The sequence below is a fragment of the Lissotriton vulgaris genome, chromosome 9, assembly GCF_964263255.1.
Source record: "Lissotriton vulgaris chromosome 9, aLisVul1.2, whole genome shotgun sequence".
Taxonomy (NCBI): domain Eukaryota; kingdom Metazoa; phylum Chordata; class Amphibia; order Caudata; family Salamandridae; genus Lissotriton; species Lissotriton vulgaris.
In genome coordinates, this window is record NC_141697.1 from 186,580,385 (window position 1) to 186,600,912 (window position 20,528).

General features: G+C 50.7%; 1 protein-coding gene across 1 annotated transcript in view; it reads right to left on the minus strand.

Annotated features, from left to right (window-relative positions):
• The window catches only part of MAP4K5 (mitogen-activated protein kinase kinase kinase kinase 5), a 577,489-nt gene that overhangs the window by 334,139 nt on the left and 222,822 nt on the right, over window positions 1–20,528 (minus strand). Inside the window, exon 14 of the mRNA XM_086937299.1 lies at window positions 12,704–12,762. Coding sequence (XP_086793425.1) covers window positions 12,704–12,762 — 59 coding nt within the window. The remainder of the gene's footprint in view (window positions 1–12,703; window positions 12,763–20,528) is intronic.

Below are 20,528 nucleotides of genomic sequence, written 5' to 3' on the forward strand. Positions count from 1 at the left end.
CTCTGCGGGTGCAGTCTCTTTAAGAGGGTCAGGGCAGGTCCTCCGGGGGTCCCAAGGTTGCTGTCCGCAGGAGTCGCCGGGATTAAGCAGGAGCAGGTTCCAGGAACGACAGGCCGGTAGGGCTGGTGCCAAGTCAGTTGGGGTTGTCCTGTTAGCAGCTGCACGGCGGGTCTTCTTTTCTTATCGGGATCTGAGGAAGAAAGGTTCAGGGAGCCACTAAATACTGAATTTAGGGGCGTTACTGGTAGGGCAAGGGCAGGGACCAATAGGTCCCTGTCCTGGGGTGAGTACACCCCCTTGTCTGCTCCTCTCCTGTGGGAGGGGGCAGGAGCCTAGCTGTGATTGGGCAGAGCTCCCCGTCTTCAAGAAGCCCGGAGCCCGGGGTCGTGCTTCACCTCTCCTCTCCCACCTGAGGGGTGGGGTTGGCACAGGCTGGTACCCCCCCTTCCTGATGTAGGGTTTCCCGTCAGGGTGGGGGTCAAAACCGGTGGGGGCCAGTTGCTGATTACAGCAAATGGTCTGGAGAAGCTCATAGAGGCGGCAGGCCTTTGAAGCTTCCCCTTGCCTATCCTGGGTGAGGAGACCTTGTGCATTGTTGCAGGCCCAGGAGAGTGGGGGCTCTCCACCCAGGGGTCCAGCAACATGTCTGCTGTGGGGCAGCCTAGGCAGCCTCTCAGTCCAGACGTGGATTGTAGGTTAGGTTTCAGGGTGCATCTCTAAGATGCCCTCTGGTGCATTTTACATTAAATCTCACACTAGCATCAGTGCGGGTTTAACGTGCTGAGAAGTTTGATACCAAACTTCTCAGTCTTCAGTGGGGCCATCATGGTGCTGTGGAGTTCGTAATGTCAATTCCCAGCACCATATACTCTTAATGGCAGCACTGCACTTGCAGTGCCCTGGAATGGCCCTGGGTACTGTAGGGGCACAGGGCTCATGCACCTGTGCCCACACCACTGGCATAGGGCACCCAGCTAGAGGGGTGACTGAGGTATGCCAGGGCAGTGGGTCTTGTGGGCATGGCACACAGGGATGTGTGCCATGTATACTCTTTGTTTAGTTCTGTACTTGAACACTCAGCCTGCAAAGGCAGTGTGTGGGTGTCAGGGTACAGGACCCCTAAGGGTGGCACAATAAGTGCTGCAACCCTTAGGGCTCTTCTCTGGTCACCATGCCCTGGGTACCTAGGGTGCCATTTACTAGGGTCTGACAGGTGGCCAGAGATGCCAATTGGGTTTTAGGTTCAACACAGTTTTAGAGAAGGGACACAGGCCCAGGGTACCTGGTTGGCAGGAGCCCAGGGCACACTCAGTCAAAGCACATTAGCAGAACGTAGGGGCATACCAATGCAAGAAAGATGGCACTTTCTCACACAGGCCACCTGCAGCTAAGTACAGCGCATACAAACACTATAATAACATACCATTCCAGTCGTACTCAGTCATGCTGTGCTCATGCAGCCTCACTCAAATACCAATGCAGCCAGACTCAGCAATGCTGCACTCTCAGTCTCAAACACATACCATTCCAGACAGACATAATCATGCTCGCTCATACAGTCTCACACACATACCAATGCAATAATCAACCATGCTTTCCTCATGCACTCACACGCATCACTTATGAATGCAATGTGACTTAACTATGCTAAACACATGCTGTCTCTGAACTGGGGTGGCAGAGTGGGCTAAAGAACAGTGATTGTCTGAACTGGGGTGGCAGAGTGGGCTAAAGAACGGTGATTGTCTTAACTGGGGTGGCAGAGTGGGCTAAAGAACAGTGATTGATTAAACCCAGATCTTTTGACTGGGTGTGAGTGTTTGATTGATTCAGATGCTCCGTCCATCACCACCCCATTTTGTACCGCTTTTTGGCCGCCATAAGTGTGGCAGGGTATGCTCAGAAGTGAGTCCCTTGCTCACTTTGCCACTGGATTCAAGCAAGCCGGGCTGAAGACGGCTGGAATGCCAGAAACCGGTCCTCGGAAGCTTGTTTCCGGTCCAGGGAAGACATGGCTTGGCAGTTCGGGCTGGACTGTTCCCATGAGGCACAGGGTCAGACTGATTTGCATATAGCCATGTCTGAACTGGGGTGGCAGAGTGGGCTAAAGAACGGTGATGGATTAAATCCAGATCTTTTGACTGGGTGTGAGTGTTTGATTGATTCAGATGCTCCGTCCATCACCACCCCCTTTTGTACCGCTTTTTGGCCGCCATAAGTGTGGCAGGGTATGCTCAGACGTGAGTCCCTTGCTCACTTTGCCACTGGATTCAAGCAAGCCGGGCTGAAGACGGCTGGAATGCCAGAAACTGGTCCTCGGAAGCTTGTTTCCGGTCCAGGGAAGACATGGCTGGACTGTTCCCATGAGGCACAGGGTCAGACTGATTTGCATATAGCCATGTCTGAACTGGGGTGGCAGAGTGGGCTAAAGAACCGTGATGGATCAAATCCAGATCTTTTGACTGGGTGTGAGTGTTTGATTGATTGATTGATTCAGATGCTCCGTCCATCACCACACCATTTTGTACCGCTTTTTGGCCGCCATAAGTGTGGCAGGGTATGCTCAGACGTGAGTCCCTTGCTCACTTTGCCACTGGATTCAAGCAAGCCGGGCTGAAGACGGCTGGAATGCCAGAAACTGGTCCTCGGAAGCTTGTTTCCGGTCGAGGGAAGACATGGCTTGGCAGTTCGGGCTAGACTGTTCCCATGAGGCACAGGGTCAGACTGATTTGCATATAGCCATGTCTGAACTGGGGTGGCAGAGTGGGCTAAAAAACGGTGATGGATTAAATCCAGATCTTTGACTGGGTGTGAGTGTTTGATTGATTCAGGTGCTCCGTCCATCACCACCCCCTTTTGTACCGTCTCACACAAGCAGGCTTATCAATGCAATCACTCACTCAGCCATCCTGTACTCATGCAGTATACTAACACACAACAATGCAGCCAGACTCAGCCATATTGCACTCATACAGTCTCACACACATACCAATGCAGCCAATCTCAGCCATGCTGCACTCAGTCTCCGACACACACTATTCCAGTCAGACTCAGCCATGCTGTGCTCATACAGTCTCAGACACATACCATTCCAGTCAGACTCAGTGAAGCTGTGCTCATGAAGTCTCACACCTTCCATTCTTGTCAGACTCAGCCATACTGCACTCATGCGGTCTTATTTTACATACAGACACTTATGAAGGTAATTCGACCTAGTCATGCAGTACTTATGCAGTCTCACTCATGTTGTGAACGCAGTGTGACTGAACTGCGCAAAATACACAAAGAACCTCACAAACACACGCTTACGAACAGTCAGTGATTCAACCATGCTGTACTCATGAAGCCTCACGTAGATAAAGACACTTATGAAGGCAGTCAGAGGCATCAGTGCTGTGCTCATCATTCAGTCTCACACCTCACTCAAGAATTCAGTGACAACTACGGGGAACATGTTCAGTCTCACACACACACTTACGAATGCAGCCACTCAACCATGCAGTACTGATGAATGCTCGCATATACACTTAGAATGTGCAGTTTGACTCAATCGTCTTGTACTTATGCGACATCACGTACATGCACCAGTTACCAGTGATTTTGCTCGGTCACCCATCCCGCCCTTATTCAGTTTCACATGGACACCTGTACAAATACAATCACGGGCTTAACTATGCTGGTCTTGTTCTGCACACATGAACAGTCACTTGCATAATGAAGCAAAACACCAACTCACCTGAACACGTCACAAACACTTGCAGTCACTGACAAAATCCGACTATCATGTGTGCTAAACACACAGTTGTCAGTTTATAACATATAGCTCACATCCAGAAACAGCTTTGAAGGTGGGAATACTGATGTGCCTGGGCTGGTGTTCACAGAAGATGGAACGCAAGCTGAATAAATGTGCAAGGAGGAAAGAACTGACCTCGCTCTCCTGGGCAAACGTGGAAGGCGAAGCTCATTCTCATCCGGGCTTCGTATAAGGCCAGCCGGCGCTATTTGTTGGAATCGTTCATGGGCTCCTGGAACACAACTTGGAAAATGGGAATCGTAGTTTCAACCAGTGGTGCGCGCGCACCACAGAGGAGCAGGGCCGGGAATCGAAAGTAGTGGTGCGCACAGAGGAGCGGGGGGGGGGGCAGCGCGGCAGCGAGACTAATGCGAACTGCTGCGCGAGCTGGCCACTAGTGGGAATGTGCGGAGCAAAGGCGGGACATGCGACCACCTTTGCCCAATTGCGTGCATTATTTCTATTTAAAAAATACGCTAAACCCAATGGCAGACGGCGAAAGTCTGATCATACGCACAAGCCCCATACAAAAGAGCTCTCGCTGCGCGAGCAATGCTGCGCACTGCAACGCAGGCACAAGCCCTAAAAATGGACACTAACAATGATGCCTCTGTATTGCATGCATTGCTTGTGCATCAGGTCTAACATACTCATATCAATAAAAAAAATCTAATGCTCAGATCAAAATATGGTGGGTCTGAAATGCAGGCTCAACGAGGACAGGAAATAACCTAATTTAAATGCACACCCCAAGCCATGCTTTCAGGAGTAATTAAAAGAAAGTGCAGAAAACGTATCTGTAGCTACAGTTTTTAATTTGGCCCTTTCTATGCGAGAATAAAACGGATAGAAGTTTAGTCTGAGGAACACCAGCTCTGGTCGGAGTGGCGGCTGCAGACGAGGAGAACACCACAGAAACTGGACAAGATTTAGTCAAAACAAGGCGACTAATTATTGCAATCAAAAGAGTGAACACAAACGATTCTTATTGAGATTCCCTAGGAAGCAATGTAGCGTCCAGAGGCACTTTCCTGTAAGCAGAGAATGGCATTACCACTAATCCTTCACCACCTTCGAAAAGAGTCCGAAGGACCTCAGACAGGGAGGACCTATTCAAGGACATCAACTGCTGCTCAGGCTCCGATTGCGGCAACAAACAAAATCTCTACAATGAAATCAAGAACTATTCACCCGCCCATTTCTTCCACAACTGCTGAAGAGCCAGTGAGAGAAATTTCACCAACACCCCTTCATCAAAAAGACACAGTAAATGCAAAAAAAGTCGATGTAAACTGTCCCGTCAGGTGATACAGAATACGCAAGATCCTTCACAAAGAAAAAAACATTTTACACACATCAAGGTCTTCTTGTGTCACCTTCTCTTTAAAAAGATATGCAGCAGTTTAAACAGGTGAATGGTAACCAGAAGTCCCCCTTATGTGGAGGCCAAGTTCCGATGGACAATCTCTTGGAACATTCTGATGAGGACAATTCTACTGAAGGAAAAACATTCTAGAGTAATCTAAAAGGAAGATAGAATGGATTAATCCAAGAACGCGAATCGAATGGGACGAACGTGCTCTCCATATGCCTATCCCAAGTCCTTTCTAAGGCAAAACTGGGCACTATTACGATATCGCAGAGTCACTGAACAAATGTCACGCAGGGGTTATTTACCCAAACATTTGGAGGCAACATCAGGGACAGATTAGGGCGGTCAGGTGTTTGCCCTTACTGTGGCTCGACATTCGGACCTATGTTCCTTAGGAGAAGACCTAGAGAACTGAATGGGTACACCACGAGGGAGGATATAAAAGATGTATCCCTTCAGGTGATCTATTACAAATGAAAGTCTGAACGCAAGAATGTGATCTGTAGGAGTCTAGTTACAGACTTTGGAGATAACACAGAGAAAACACCCCAATAATTCATGGGTTTCCAATGGAACATTCCTGAATAGGGGTGCTTACAGAAGGCTACCCTTTCATGGCTATACAAAGGTACAGACCAAGAAAACAAATAGGCAAGGTCTGTCCCACGACACACAAAGGTTAACACCCATGCACCCTCGATAAATAGGAATCTGTTTAATTCCCACAGTGTGACCAAGTGGCCAGCTGTGATTATTGGAGGGAGTCAGATGTATTTTGTTACTTCAATGACTTCTCATGGTCTGTTTCCACAGAATGGACTCTGTCAAACATTGGGCGAAGTGGGGCACACACATGCAAACCCTCGATAATCAAAAAATGGGCTTTCAGAATAAACTTTACCTGTGATGAAAATACTGCACTTATACAGTTTTTGAACTGAAATGTACACACGGACCTCCCATCCTAAATATACACACTAAACCATCACTAGGCACTATAAAAAGGTATTTACTAGAAGACTTTCCAGAGACTATGAAATGCGACCCATGGATTTGCCTAAAACCACAGTGACCGCCTGTAAAAAAACAAGCAATCTTAGAGACCAACAGAACTGATACTAATAAACCAAAAAGGGCACAATTAGGGCTTGTACTATATATGTAGAATTGGCAAAAAACATGTTGAATATAAATTATATTCCAATGGCGTAGTAATACCAAAATATATCTGAAATAGTCACGCACAAATGCTTTCATTTGAAGTAAAAGCATACACAAGTAGGTCAATTTCGGGTCTCTTCAAGAATGCCTGCTCAATCTATAGTTATGCTTAAATCGCTAAACTAAAAATATAAATAAACAGCTTAACCAATTAACTTAGTAATGCTGATAGCAGAAAGAGGGGTCGATAGGACCGAAAATACCAGAGTGGCTATCCACCCTAACACACAAGTTACTACTTGTGTAACGATATATCTGTACGAGACATTAGTTAGTGATAGATTCCTTACCTTAGAATATCCCCAGGCGTCAGACTGGATCCGGAAACTTTTGCATAGCAGTACCCTTGCGCGTCGGTAGGCGTCGTCTGCGGCTCCGCGTTCGTCGTCGGCGTCGTGGGTGCCGTGATGACGTCGTCGGAGTACTTAGACGCTGCCTCCGCGTGCGGACGTCAGTTCTTAGACACAGCTTTTCTGAGCCAGAAGCGCAGAGCCATGCCAAAAACCAACACTGGTGCCATGAAACTAGGGCCCTGAAAGGGGATGACCTTAACCCTAGATATCGGTTCGCAGAACGGGGAGGATGGGTGGGTCGGTAAGGAATCTATCACTAACTAATGTCTCTTACAGATATATCGTTACACAAGTAGTAACTTGTGCATCTGAAAGAGACACGTTAGTGATAGATTCCTTACCTTAGAATAGATACCCCAGCAATAAAAAACCCAGTGGTGGTGGGTCTGCGAACCAATAATCACACCAGAAAGTCCTGGAGGACGGAACGGCCAAAGTAGCAATCCCTCCGGACTGGACTGTCCAGGCAATAATGTTGTGCAAACGTGTGCAGCGAGGCCCACGTAGCCGCCTGGCAAATGTCCTGCAAGGGCACGCCGCGGCCCAAGGCAGTTGTAGTGGCTGTGGCCCGAGTGGAATGAGCCCTCAGCCCAACATGGGGTTCCTTCTTAGCCAAGGAGTAACATGCCTGGATGCACAAGATGATCCACCGGGAGATGGTGCGCTTGTGCACTGCTTTCCCTTTCTTAGCGCCCGCGTATCCAACAAAGAGTTGATCATCCACCCGGAACTGTTGTGTGCGATTCAAATAAAATGAGAGCGCACGTTTTGGGTCCAGACGGTGGAGCCTCTCTTCCTCTCTCGAGGGGTGCGGAGGCGGAAAGAAGGTGGGCAAGGTGATGGATTGCACAATGTGGAAGGCCGTGACTACCTTGGGAAGGAAGGAAGGCCTTGTCCGTAACACAACCTTGTCCGGATGGACTGAAAGGAAAGGAGGCTTACAAGACAGAGCCTGGAGCTCACTCACTCTCCTGGCAGAGGTGATGGCTACCAGGAAGGCAGTCTTCAAAGAAAGAAGGCGAAGAGGACAGTTGTGAAGTGGCTCAAAGGGAGCGCACATCAGAAACGTAAGAACCAGGTTCAAGTCCCACTGAGGCATCATGAAGGGAACAGGAGGGAACGTATGAGTGATTCCCTTCAGGAATCGATTAACAATAGGGGACTTGAATAAAGAAGGTTGGTCAGGCAGCCTTAGAAAAGGCTGAAAGAGCTGAGCGATAGCCCTTGACCGTGCCCAGAGCAGAGCCCTGCTGGGCAAGAGAGAGAAGAAAGAGGAGAACCTCAGAAAGGAGGGCATTAAGGGGATCCATAGCCTTTGCTGTGAACCATGCTACAAATCTATTCCACCTGCAGACGTATACCGACTTTGTGGAGGGACGCCTGGCTGCCAGAATGATGTTACAGACTTCAGGAGGCAAGTCAAATGGCCTCAACTGTCGCCGCTCAATCTCCAAGCATGGAGGTGGAGACTGGACAGGTTCGGGTGGAGGACCGTCCCCTGCTGCTGCGACAGAAGGTCCTCCTGAAGAGGCAGACGAACCGGGGGATCGACTGACATACTGAGTAGCTCAGGATACCAGTACCTTCGTGCCCAGTCCGGAGCCACAAGGATGACTTTTGCCCGGTCGCGCTTGATCTTCTTCAACACTCTGGGCAGAAGTGGTATAGGCGAAAAGGCGTACAACAGACCGCAACTCCACTCGCGACGAAAGGCGTCTCCGAGCGAGTGCTGCCTTGGAAATTCCAACACGCAGAACTGATGACATTGCGCGTTCTCTTCTGTGGCGAATAGATCTAGCCAAGGCTCTCCCCACTGCAGAAAGAGACCTTGCGCCACGTCCGAGTTCAGACGCCATTCGTGATCCATCATACACCGGCGGCTGAGTTCGTCCGCCCTGGCGTTCAGAGAACCTGCCAGGTGTTGAACCATCAGAGACACGCCCTGATGTTCCAGCCATTGCCAGAGGCGCAGAGCCTCCTGGCAGAGGGTCCACGACCCCACCCGCCCTGTTTGTTGCAGTACCACATGGCGGTGGTGTTGTCCGTGAACACCTGCACTACACTCCCTGGGACAGACGGGAGGAATGCCTTCAGTGCTAGACGAATCGCCCGTAGCTCCAAAAGGTTGATATGGAGCCGGGACTCCGCCGGAGACCAGAGGCCCCTGATCTCCGCCTCTCCCATGTGGCCTCCTCAGCCCTGGAGGGATGCGTCCGTCACAACTACGTGCTCTGATTGGGGAAGGGAGAGGGATCTGCCGTTGACCCAATCACGGTCCGTGAGCCACCACTGCAGCTGTCTCGCAGTGCCCTCCGAGATCAGGACATGGTCGGACAGGTTGCCCTGATGCTGGGCCCACTGAAACTGAGGTCCCACTGCAGAGCCCGCATCCGCCACCGAGCATGATGCACCAGAAGGATGCAGGAGGCCATCAGCCCCTGAAGCCGCAGCGTCAACCTGACCGAAACCCGGGATAAAGGCTGGAAGATTGGAATCAGGGCCTGTATATCCCGAACTCTCTGTTCAGGCGGGTAAACCCGAAACTGCGCCGAGTCGAGAACCGCTCCGATGAAAAGGAGCTTCTGAGAGGGACACAGGTGTGACTTCGGCACATTGATGGAAAATCCCAGCTGGTGCAGGAGATCCGCCGTAATCTGGAGGTGGCTGACGACTGTCTGGGGCGAGCCCGCCTTTAACAACCAGTCGTCGAGGTAGGGGAAGACTGAGACCCCCAACCTGCGCAGATGAGCTGCGACCACCGCCATCACCTTCGTGAACACATGTGGGGCGCTGGTAAGGCCGAAGGGGAGCACGGTAAACTGAAAGTGTCCGTGGCCTACTGTGAACCGCAGGTAACGCCGATGGGCCGGCAGGACCGGGATGTGGAAGTACGCGTCCTGCAAGTTCAACGCAACCATCCAGTCTCCTGGGTCTAGGGCAGCTAAAACCTGAGCCAGAGTCAGCATTTTGAACTTCTCCTTCTGGAGGAAGCCGTTGACGTTCCTCAGATCCAAGATAGGGCGTAGGCCCCCTTTGCCCTTCTTGGGTACCAGAAAGTAGTGGGAGTAGCAACCACGTCCTACTTCTGGCCCAGGAACGCGCTTGATGGCCCCCTTGGCCAAGAGGGCCGAAACTTCCTCCTGCAGGAGCTGCAAGTGATCCCCCGATAGGCGGTGGTGTTGCGGTGGCATGGCTTGAGGAGTCGTCTCGAAGGGGAGGGAGTAGCCCACCGGACGAACTACAGCACCCACCTGTCCGAAGTGACAGTGCGCCAGTAAGAGTGGTGATGGCGAACCCTGCCTACCACTGGCGTCACATGGGCCGAAAAGCACGGACTAGGAGGGTTTAAAGGTGGATGCTGCGGGGGCAGGTGTGGACTGACACACCTGCGCTGGACGACAGTCTGCGGCGAGTGGCTGGCGGCACGTGTGGGGACGCCCCTTCCCTGGCCACGAAGGGAGCGAAAGGCACCCGTTTGCTGGCGCGGGGCAGAGAGGCCCAAGGACTTGGCCGTAGCCCTGGAGTCCTTAAAGTGCTCAAGCGCGCGGTCTGCCTAGTCGCCAAGGAGGCGACGGCCATTGAACGGCATGTCCATCAGAGTGTTCTGGACATCTGCCGGGCGTGGCGTCTCACCGCCACTGTCGTAGCCATCGCTCTGCCTAGCGAGTCGGTAGTATCCAGCCCACACCTGATTGAATACTTGGCTGCATATCGACCCTCCACAAGGGCTTGGCCGAGTTTGGCCCGTACCTCCAACGGGTACTCTGGCAGCACTTCCGCCACCGTCTCCCACAGAGAGTGAGTGTAGCGGCCCAAGAGGCATGCGGTGTTGGAAGACCGCAGTCCCAAACTAAGGGAGGAGAATATCTTCTTTCCATAATTCTCATACCTCTTGGATTCCCTGTCCGGCGGGGCCGTCGGGAATGCGGTCTGGGAATTAGAGGCCTGGATGACCAGACTCTCGGGGGTGGGGTGGGAGGACAGGAAACATGGGTCACCCGGCGCCGGGCGGTGGCGTCTGGCCACGTTCCTATCTACGGGCGAACCCGTAGCGGGCCTGGACCAAGTGCCCAAAAGAACGTCGGTCAAGGCCTCATTAAAAGCAGCAGAGGCTCAGCCGAGCATGACTGCGGTTTAAGGACCTCTGTGAGGAGGTTAATCCTCATGGCCGCGACGGGGAACTCAAGGCCCAAGGCCTTGGCAGCCCTCGTCAACACCACACCATAGGTAGCCCCCTCCTCTGAAGCCACGGTAGGAGGAGAGACAAATCCAGTGTTTGGAGAGGTGTCCAGGCCACTGGCCTCCCCAAGGTCTCCTGCCCAGTCCGCATGAGACTGACACTCCTTGGTCAGAGGGTCCTCAGACCCCTCCCAATCCTCCTCATCACCCATCTCCTGAGATTCAGGGTTGTAATTGAATGAGGTCGGTTCATTGAAGTAAAAATCTCCAAACGGCATCGGGTGCGGCGCCGATAGGCGCCGTCCCGACGTCGGAACCGAAGCAAAGGAGGTATCGGGGGCGGCGCCGCCTAAGGACGGCGCCGGAGGTGACACCAGACGGACCGACGCCGGGGGGGGGTCGTAAGGTCCACCGGTGACGATCCAGAGCCCGAGGAAGGTCTCGAGGAAGGTCCAGCGGCGTCCTGCGGCGCCGGGCCCGAAGGCGCCGGCGGCGCCGGTGCCGCTGTTCCCTGCGGCGCCGGGCCCGAGGGCACCGGCGGTGTCGGGATCGTGGGGCCCTGCGGCACCGGGCCCGAAGGCGGCGTCGGGGTCGGAGCCCCCGACCCGCTAGGGCCCCCAGACGGGTCGGCTGGGCCCGAAGGCGCCGCGGAGCCCGTCGGAGGAGAAAGGGACCTCATGGCCATGAGGAAGCGCTCAATCTCCTCCGGCGTCGCGTTCAGCCCAGGGACCGGAGGGTATGGGGCAGGATGCGACTCCCGAGGAGCCGCGTGGGCGGTGTCACTTGAACCCCTGGGCGCGTCGCGCGAGCGTCGGGGGGAGTCAGAAGAGCGATGATGCCTCTCCGACTTCTTGTGTTTCTTACCTGACGACTTGGACCCGGAGGAGTGGTGCCGACTCCCGGAGCTGTGACGGTTCCGTCCCTGCGACCTGTCCCTCGACCTCCCGTGGGACCGGGATCTCACTCGGCGCGGGGCCGACTGCCGGAGTTCGAGCCGCCTGCGGGATGGCTCCTGCCTGGCTTTCCTCGAAAGGGCCCGACAGTCGGGGCAGGCCTCGTCATCGTGGTCGACGCTTAGACACGTCAGGCACAGGCGGTGAGGATCCGTGACCGACATGGTGCAGTCGCAATCGTCGCAATGCTTGAAACCAGGCATCCCTACGGCACCGATCCGAGTCGCAAGACTTCGAGAAGGATCAAAAATGATCTAAAAAAAGTTAGTCAAAAATTGACTGGGTTACTGCTTTTTCCAGATCTACGCTGGCTGGCGCGGAAAAAAGAAGAACTGACGTCAGCACGCGGAGGCGGCGTCTAAGTACTCCAACGACATCATCACGGCGCCCACGACGCCGACGACGGACGCGGAGCCACAGACAACGCCTTCCGACGCGCAATGGTACTGCTACGCATAAGTTTCCGGATCCAGTCTGACGCCTGGGGATATTCTAAGGTAAGGAATCTATCACTAACGTGTCTCTTTCAGATTTGGAAATTGATATATATATATATATATATATACAAAAACCCAACCCTAACTTGGAAATTGATTTATATACAACCCACGTGGTAGATTTGTCAGCTGAAGACCACTGCAAACAGAGACAAATTAACAATCACACAGGGTTGCCTGATGAATTTGTTGACTCTTAACATGTTCCATAATGAAATGTTTCCAGAAATAAACCAACAGGAGACGATGACTGTGACACAGTCTGGAAGCAGGACAACCAATTAAATTAGACATTTTAAGCACCGAGTTGGAAAAATAATCAACCAACATACCACTTCATCACGAGCTTCTGTTTCCTTTCGCAAAGGCGGTTCAAATTGCAGTTTGTCAACTAGAAAATAAAGATCACACATGTTTTGTGTCATGTATATAATATAGAAGATACACATTCTATATTTTTTTAACTTTTTTAAAGATTCATTATCACAAATACAAATCACTTACTCCACCAGTGCTTTACATTTACAGTTCTGTAATCTACCCCTAAAATAACGTACCTCTTCCCAAGACCAAAATTTCCTATTTATGCTCACTTAGATGAATTTACAAATGTACTCTCTTTGCAAGGTAATGGAGATCCAGAAGGCCTTGAAAACCAGATAATAGTTATAGCAAAAGTCCTAGGCACTCAAATAGTATAGTAATACATCCGGTTGATGCAGTGTAAAAGCAAATGGAACCAATCCAACGTAGAAGTTCTTTGATTTCTTTATTTTGTCATCACACAAAAGGTCACACAGCCAGCCGACACGTGTTTCATCAGAGAAACAGTGTTCTCCGACTCTACTGGGCTCTATGGCTGAATTCCAAGCTAATGACATCCCCAAGCCGGTGATAATTCCAACCCGGTAGGGTATGCTAGTTCACGTTGAGGCGATCACCTCCCAAGACTCTAAATTGCAAGCTATTCAAAAGAAACTATAGATGGGGACACCAGTATGGGGGAGTGAGCGGGAAAAATTTCCCAACCGTAATTGTTACATTAGACAAAAGAATGTATTGGCCCGGATCGGTCTTGAAATTGCACGTATTGCAATACGGACGCCAGCATCTTGGTGGAACGAAAGTATCGGGGAGCACGAACGCGCGCAATTTCAAGACCGATCCGGGCCAATACATTCTTTCGTCTTATGTAACGGTCTACATTGCCCGGGGCTGTCCCCAAAAATGGGCCAAAATATGGGCAGCATGGAACACTTACCGTGGAAACATATGTGAGCCTATACCTGATCATGACAGCGACAGCACTGATCAAGAGTTATGAGAAATATGGGGTTGGTATACTGAGCCAAATGAATGTGATCTTAATCGCCCCCGACTGGGCAATTGTACGAGCTATTGCTGACTTATTGAAACTGATGTGCATAATAATAGTCATGATTGATATTTCTGTATAGTTACAATTGAGTGGTACTCCCACTCAAGAAGAAATCACAGATTAGTATAACTCAAATGATTAACCTACGGCCTATCTCACTCCTTCCCTATATTTCGAAAATAGCAGAAAAATGTGTCAATCAACGCCTTTCGGCTCATATTGAAACCCACCAACTGCTACATTCCACTCAGGCAGACTTCCGCGCCCGCCACTCCACGGAGTCAGCGTTACTCTACTCCACGGAGATGTTGCGGAAACATGTGGATGAAGGTCAAACAGCGGCTCTGATTCTTCTTGACCTCAGTGCCGCGTTTGACACGGTGGCACATCACACTCTGCTTCAGCGCTTGAGGGAAGGTGGAGTTGGTGGTAAGGCGTGGCAATGGCTGGAATCCATTCTCCACGGGCGCAGTTTTTGTGTGGAGCAGGGACCCCATAGGTCCAGGGCTATTGCCCTGACCCAGGGAGTCCCGCAGGGCTCCAGTCTGAGCCCCATCTTATTCAACCTCTATGTTGCTCCGGTGGCATTAGTCAAGGAGAAACATGGGGTTGATGTGGTGACTTACGCTGACGATACCCAGCTGATTGTAGCTCTCTCACAGCCAGCTGAGCAGGGAGCCAGTCGCTTTGCGTCATGTCTTCAGGACCTGGCCAGTTGGATGTCAAACAACTGACTTAGGTTAAACGGGGACAAGACGGAGGTGCTAATTGTAGGCAAGTCTCCGTCAGTTTGGACATCTGCATGGTGGCCCCAGTCCTTGGGCCCTCTACCCCAACCTAAAGATCAGGTCAGGAACCTTGGTATCTGGATGGACTCGAAACTATCTTTCGAGTGTCATACTAGACGTGTAGCTGGTACGTGTTTTGACATCCTCTGCTGCCTGAGGAAAACGCTTGACTTGCTCCCAGTGTCAGCTAGGAGGGCCCTGGTCCATGCCCTGGTTACTTCCAGGCTGGACTACGGGAATGCCTTATATTTGGGAGCCAATGTGAAGTGTCTCCAGCGTCTGCAGCACATTCAAAACGCTGCTGCACGACTGGTATTGACACTGCCGGAAAGATCCTCCTCCATGAAGGCCTTGAAGACACTACACTGGCTGCCAATCAAGGAGCGTATCCAGTTCAAAGCCCTTTGCATTGGCCATCGGATTGCCCATGGGACTGGCCCCAGTTTCCTGCAGAATCTGCTCACGCTGTACAAACCCACACGGCTTCTGCGGTCTGAGGGTACTGGATTAATGTGTATCCCAAAGACCATTAGGGCCAGGATGGGTGGCAGATCCTTCCACCTTTTGGCTGCCCGGAGTTGGAATGCTCTTTATCTCAGACTCCGGACAAAGTCCTCTGAAAAAGTCTTCCGCAGAGTGTGAGAAGTTGGCCTGATATGCAGTGCTCACTATTCTAGTGATCACTATGTATCAGTCCAAACAACCCTTATTGATGATTGGTTGTAAGTCAACCTTATAGACCAGCTATCCTAGTAGCATGGACAAGAGCAGTCTTTAGGCTAAACTCTAGAGGACGTGTTAAGCCAGCTGTTATACCATCACATATACCCCTTGAACACCAAGTGAAAGGACACCACACAAGTTGTTATGAAAATAAAAGGATATTTATTTATAACACAACAGCCCTGGACTCTTTATGAGGACAGGGCGCTAAGCACAATACAAAACTCTTAAAGAAATACTGAAAGTCGCACAATTTACACAAATGCCCGAGGGGCACGAAAAACCATTTACTATGGAAGTGGAATGCAAAATTACTAGCAGGTAAGTACTACTCTCAGAGACTTTAGAATCGCTAGGCCTACAATGCTGAACCCTTAGATTAGAAGCAGGAGGTCTAGGAACGCCGTGTGCAGAGTGGAAACTCTCACGCGTAATGCGGGACAAAGTCTATGGATACTAGTAAATGCAAAGTTAGTGTTCTCGGGCGAACCCGACTAGGTAGGTCAAAAACGAAAGTGGATCTAGACACTTAGAGAGTTGTTCTACCCTGGAGCACCGTGGTACTCGGTTTACCTAGCGCAGGGGCTGCGGCTGCATAGGGTTCAAGTGTCGTCGGGAATCCTCGTTGACTAACCAGGAGCCTGAAGTGGAAGTTGCTGGCAGGCGACCAGTGAAGATGTTCCGGGCTGATCCAAGGACTGGATCAGTGAAGAAGAGTACCTGTAAGCAGAGGGGACCAAGTTCTGAATCACTAGCAAGTGATTAGGTGGGCACCAGGATGGCACCGGACGAGGTCACTCAGCCAGGCGAAGAGGTGACACTGGATTCTGTTGCTGCACGGACCAGGGGCGCTGATGTCGACCAGGCTGGAGGTCTGCGAGCTGTCCCACGTCGGATGTCTGCTGCTGGCGATGCTGGATCCGGTGAAGGAGGCAACAAGCCTTGGCTACGGCAAGCCCACGTGGCGACACAAAATGGCGTCTGGAGTGGACCAGGAGGGTCCGAGGAAGGTCCCCTTCAGGAGGAGACTCGGGCCAGTCTAGAGGAGCTAGACCAGCGGTGAAACAAACGTAGGACGTAGTCTGGAGAGTCACTAGCCAACGGGCAAGTGACCGGACAACTTGGCAAGCGACACAGAAGCAAAAGGGCCCCACGCAGATCTGGTGGATGCTGGGGGGCTGGTCTTCGGGGCTCGTGCTGCTTGGGGTTGGGGCTTCTCTTACCCCAATGCACCCACTCGAGGGTCCCTCGGCAGTCGAGCTGGGTCAGTGTCGTGCAGGTTCTGATGGTCACCGGGTCCTCTGGTTTCGTCGCACCCACGGTTCTCAGTTGTGCTGTAGAGGCAGGTAGAGGGCAGAGAGGGTAGGGAGTCCGGGTCTCGTCGTGCTGGTCAGTCTGGCACCTGAGGAAGGACGTCTTAGCAAACCGCAAGATACTTAGTTGGTGCCTGCTGCTGCAGGGTGACTACTCCTTAGTCACAAGGAAGAAATCTTGAGAAGAAGTCTTGAGTTCCTTTCGTAGAAAGTAGTTTCAGGATTCAAAGATGATCTAATTTGGAAGGGTCCCCGCTCCCACCTTTATTCTAAAGAAAGGAGCTGGTACGGGACTAGGTCCTGCCCATGGGTGGGACCAGGAAGGGGGGTGGTTACACCCCTCTCCCATGTCCGAACTTTCCCCAGCTCAGGGGCTGGTGTGCCCCTGGAACTGGTTCAAGCCGGCAGATGCATAGTGAGCACCGGGGTGCCACTTGCAGTCACCTTCCTATTCAGCCCTGCCTACCTAGGATACACAAAACCCTGTCTGGGATGGTGCTAGCACCGCCCCTGACAGAAAACGCTTTGTCCAAGCTCCCCTCGCTGGAAGGACTCCCAGCTGCAGGGTATCAGACTTGTGTCTGTGGTGGCAGCATCCATTTTGTGATGCTGAGGCTCGAGTTAACTTTAACCGGGGTTCACAGTTACATACATGTTGTGTCCCTCTAGAAGGGTGGAATGCTAACCCCGTCGCCAGAATTGGCGAGGGGTTAGTATTCCAATTCGTATGACACCTTACTCAACATGTTTTGATAAAGCGATACCAGAGTTGGCAAATAACCGCGAGGATTATAATGCACTTAAGAGTATATGGTACGCGTTATCATAGAACAGCTATTAGGACTTGGTTCCGCAAGCTGCAGACGGGTTCAGCTCATGCCAGAGCACCATCTCACATAATTCCAAGCACTCTGCCTTCAGGATTGTTAAGGTCTGCCATAGGAGTGACTGATAGGAATACATGTGTCTATTTTAGGGTTAGATATAGGTATACTATATCTAAAGCAAAGGGTGATTACACCACTTTGCCCCAGCTGTCGTGCAGCCAGTTGTGTCAGATTTATATGGCCAGCCAGGGGTGGCATAATACATGCTGTAGGCCCTGGGTACACCTATGCCCTGAGTTACAGGGTCTGATAAGGTGGCCCAGTACCAATTGGTAAATGCACCTAAGGTACACGTGTCAATTTAGTGAGAGAACAGCTAGGCTGTGGGTCTGATTAGCAGGCCCACAGCCAGGGAAGTCATAAACCAGTGAAGCAAAAAGCAAAAATCTGGGGTGATCATAGGATTGCAGACCCTACTCTCCTACACAGAGAACTTAAAACATATCTGTTCCCAAAAAGTTAAACCGCATTAGTCTGTGAGCTGTACTGGGGTGTTTCCTAGGCCACTGAATAGCGCGGGGGCACACTGGCTAGTCTAACCAGGCGCTGTATAAACTCAGTAATAATAATAATAATAATAAAAACAGATTTACAAAAAATAGCTGGAAAATATCTATAAACTGACCAAAAGTGAAGCAGGACTGCTAAATAAAAGTGGAATGAAGGGTTGCAGCTACTCACAAAGTCTGCACTCCTGCATAAGACATTGACACACTTCGGTCATTTTTAATATCTGGATAAACTCTAAGACAGAAGGGCTCGCATATTCGAATCACAGTGCTCAAGAAACCTGCTGCAAGAAATGCATGCATCCATGTCATGCAACACAATGCTCTTCCTCATATAAAGCGCTCCGATACCTCTGGGTCTAGCCAGCGCTATATAAAACTTTTCAAATAAATAAATAAATAAATAAATAAAATAAAACAATGAGGTGTGTTTGGCTGCAGGAGAGGATGTCATTAAATGACAATTTAAAAGCTGTACAACAGTATAAATAGACAGAAGTGCGCATTTGGACAACCAGGTTGCAACCAGGAGAAAAAAGGGGGCTATATCTCAGTAACTTAGTAAGACTGGGAAAGGTTATAATCCGCTGATGTTTGTTCCAAAACATAAAAACCTTTTCCCATGGCTCAATGATAAGACTAGGAGTGCATATGAGAGAAACTTTTACTTGTTAAACGCTCTCCCTTGAGGCGGAAGCCGGGGGATCCTCTCTCTATCCTTTCTACTACTCGGAGAACATTGTAAATTGTCTGACCACCTAGCGAATTTTTTAATTGTGTAGATATTTTAATGTGCATTTTTAATTGCCCTCACCTCAGTGCGAAACTGCTTCGCTAGAGGCGCGAACTCAGGCTCCTCCTGGCTACAGCGCTGCCGTCTCCAGGCGCTCACACGTGACCTGACCCACCTCACCCGCCATCTTGAGGGAGGTAAGGGTTGCGGTCTAGTGCTTTCAATCCCCCCGCCCTCCCCGCCCCTCCACATGTATAAAAACATAGGACCTTCCCGTCCGCGCAGCGGGCGGGTGCAGCGGGCGCGCCGGCGGCGCGCCGGAGGCGTGCCAGAGGCAAGCCCGTCTGCGCCCGTCCGCGCCGGGACCGGGCCCAGGGCCACAACCCCTGCCCGACTGGCGCCAAACATTACCCGGACCTATACCCAACATCGCCTATTGACACTCCGGCCACCACCTAACACTTGTTGTGCTAGGATAGACCCCTCTGTAGTCCCCATCGACCTTGCCACATATTGCCCCCATTGTACCTGCACAATACCTATACGATTACCCCTCGCCAATACTAAACAAGCAAGGAACGAAAAAGAGGACGTTACAATAATCGCCTTGATTAATGCCCACTCACTTTGTAAGCACAGGCAGGAGATTGCAGACCTTATAACTGATTTCAAATTGGATTTTCTGTTTGTTACAGAAACATGAACAGATGAATCATCAGAGCCAGATCTGGCAATTGCAGTACCTGAGAGATATAAAGCTTACCGTCAGGATAGATTCAGACAAAAAGGGGGTGGACTGGCTATAATAGCCAGAGATCGATTTCCTGTTAGAACGAACCCTATTCCATCAACCTCCTGTGAAGCCATGCAGTTTGCCATTAAGTTATCACCCTTTTTTAACTTTAAAGGAATACTGATATATCGCCCCCCTGGAACGAAAACAGCATTCCTAACTAATATTAATACCACGATGGAATCAGTTGCCACCGAAAGTGCGTTTACGGTCCTAGGTGACCTGAACTTTCATTTGGACCAAGGTCACCTAACAGACACTGCTACTCTAATTTCCGACATGGAAACGTTGGGGTTAAAACAATGGGTTACTTCCCCCACCCACTCAGCCGGCCATACCTTGGATGCCATATTTTCAACGTAGAAGGTCTATAAATAACCAATATCCTACCCATGCCGTGGACAGACCATCACGCAATATTTGCTAAACTTACCATCAATACCCTTCCTAATAAAAAATCTACCTCAACACCTCAAAAACATTTTAAAGATTGGAAAAATATAAATCAGGACGACCTTAGATCAAATCTGGACTGTACTCGCCCAATGTTGTCTACCGACCCCAATTCTGCACTACTTCAATTTTAGACCTGGTTGGGCCAGGCTACAAATCAACTAGCTCCTACTAAAGTATTATCAAGAAATAGAGCCAAAACCACTGCCCCATGGTACAACGAGGAATTAAGGTCACAAAAACAAATTAACCGGAACAAGGAAAGGCACTGGAGGAAAACCTATGACACAGCCAGCAAAATGAGCAACAAGGAATCACTGGCACTTTATAAAGCCATGATTACAAAGGCGAAAAAAGCTTTTTATTCAGACCAAATCCAAAAAGCTAAAAACTCAAGCAGACGACTGTACCAAATCACCAAATCATTGTCAGGCAATACCCCGGATATCACTCCCCCCCCCCCCTTTCCCCCCCCTCTCCCCCCCCCCCCCCCCTCCCTTCGCAGGCTCTATGTGATTCTCTAGCCTCCTTTTTCTTCACTAAAGTTGATGATATCTATCAGGCCTTCTCGGCCAAATCA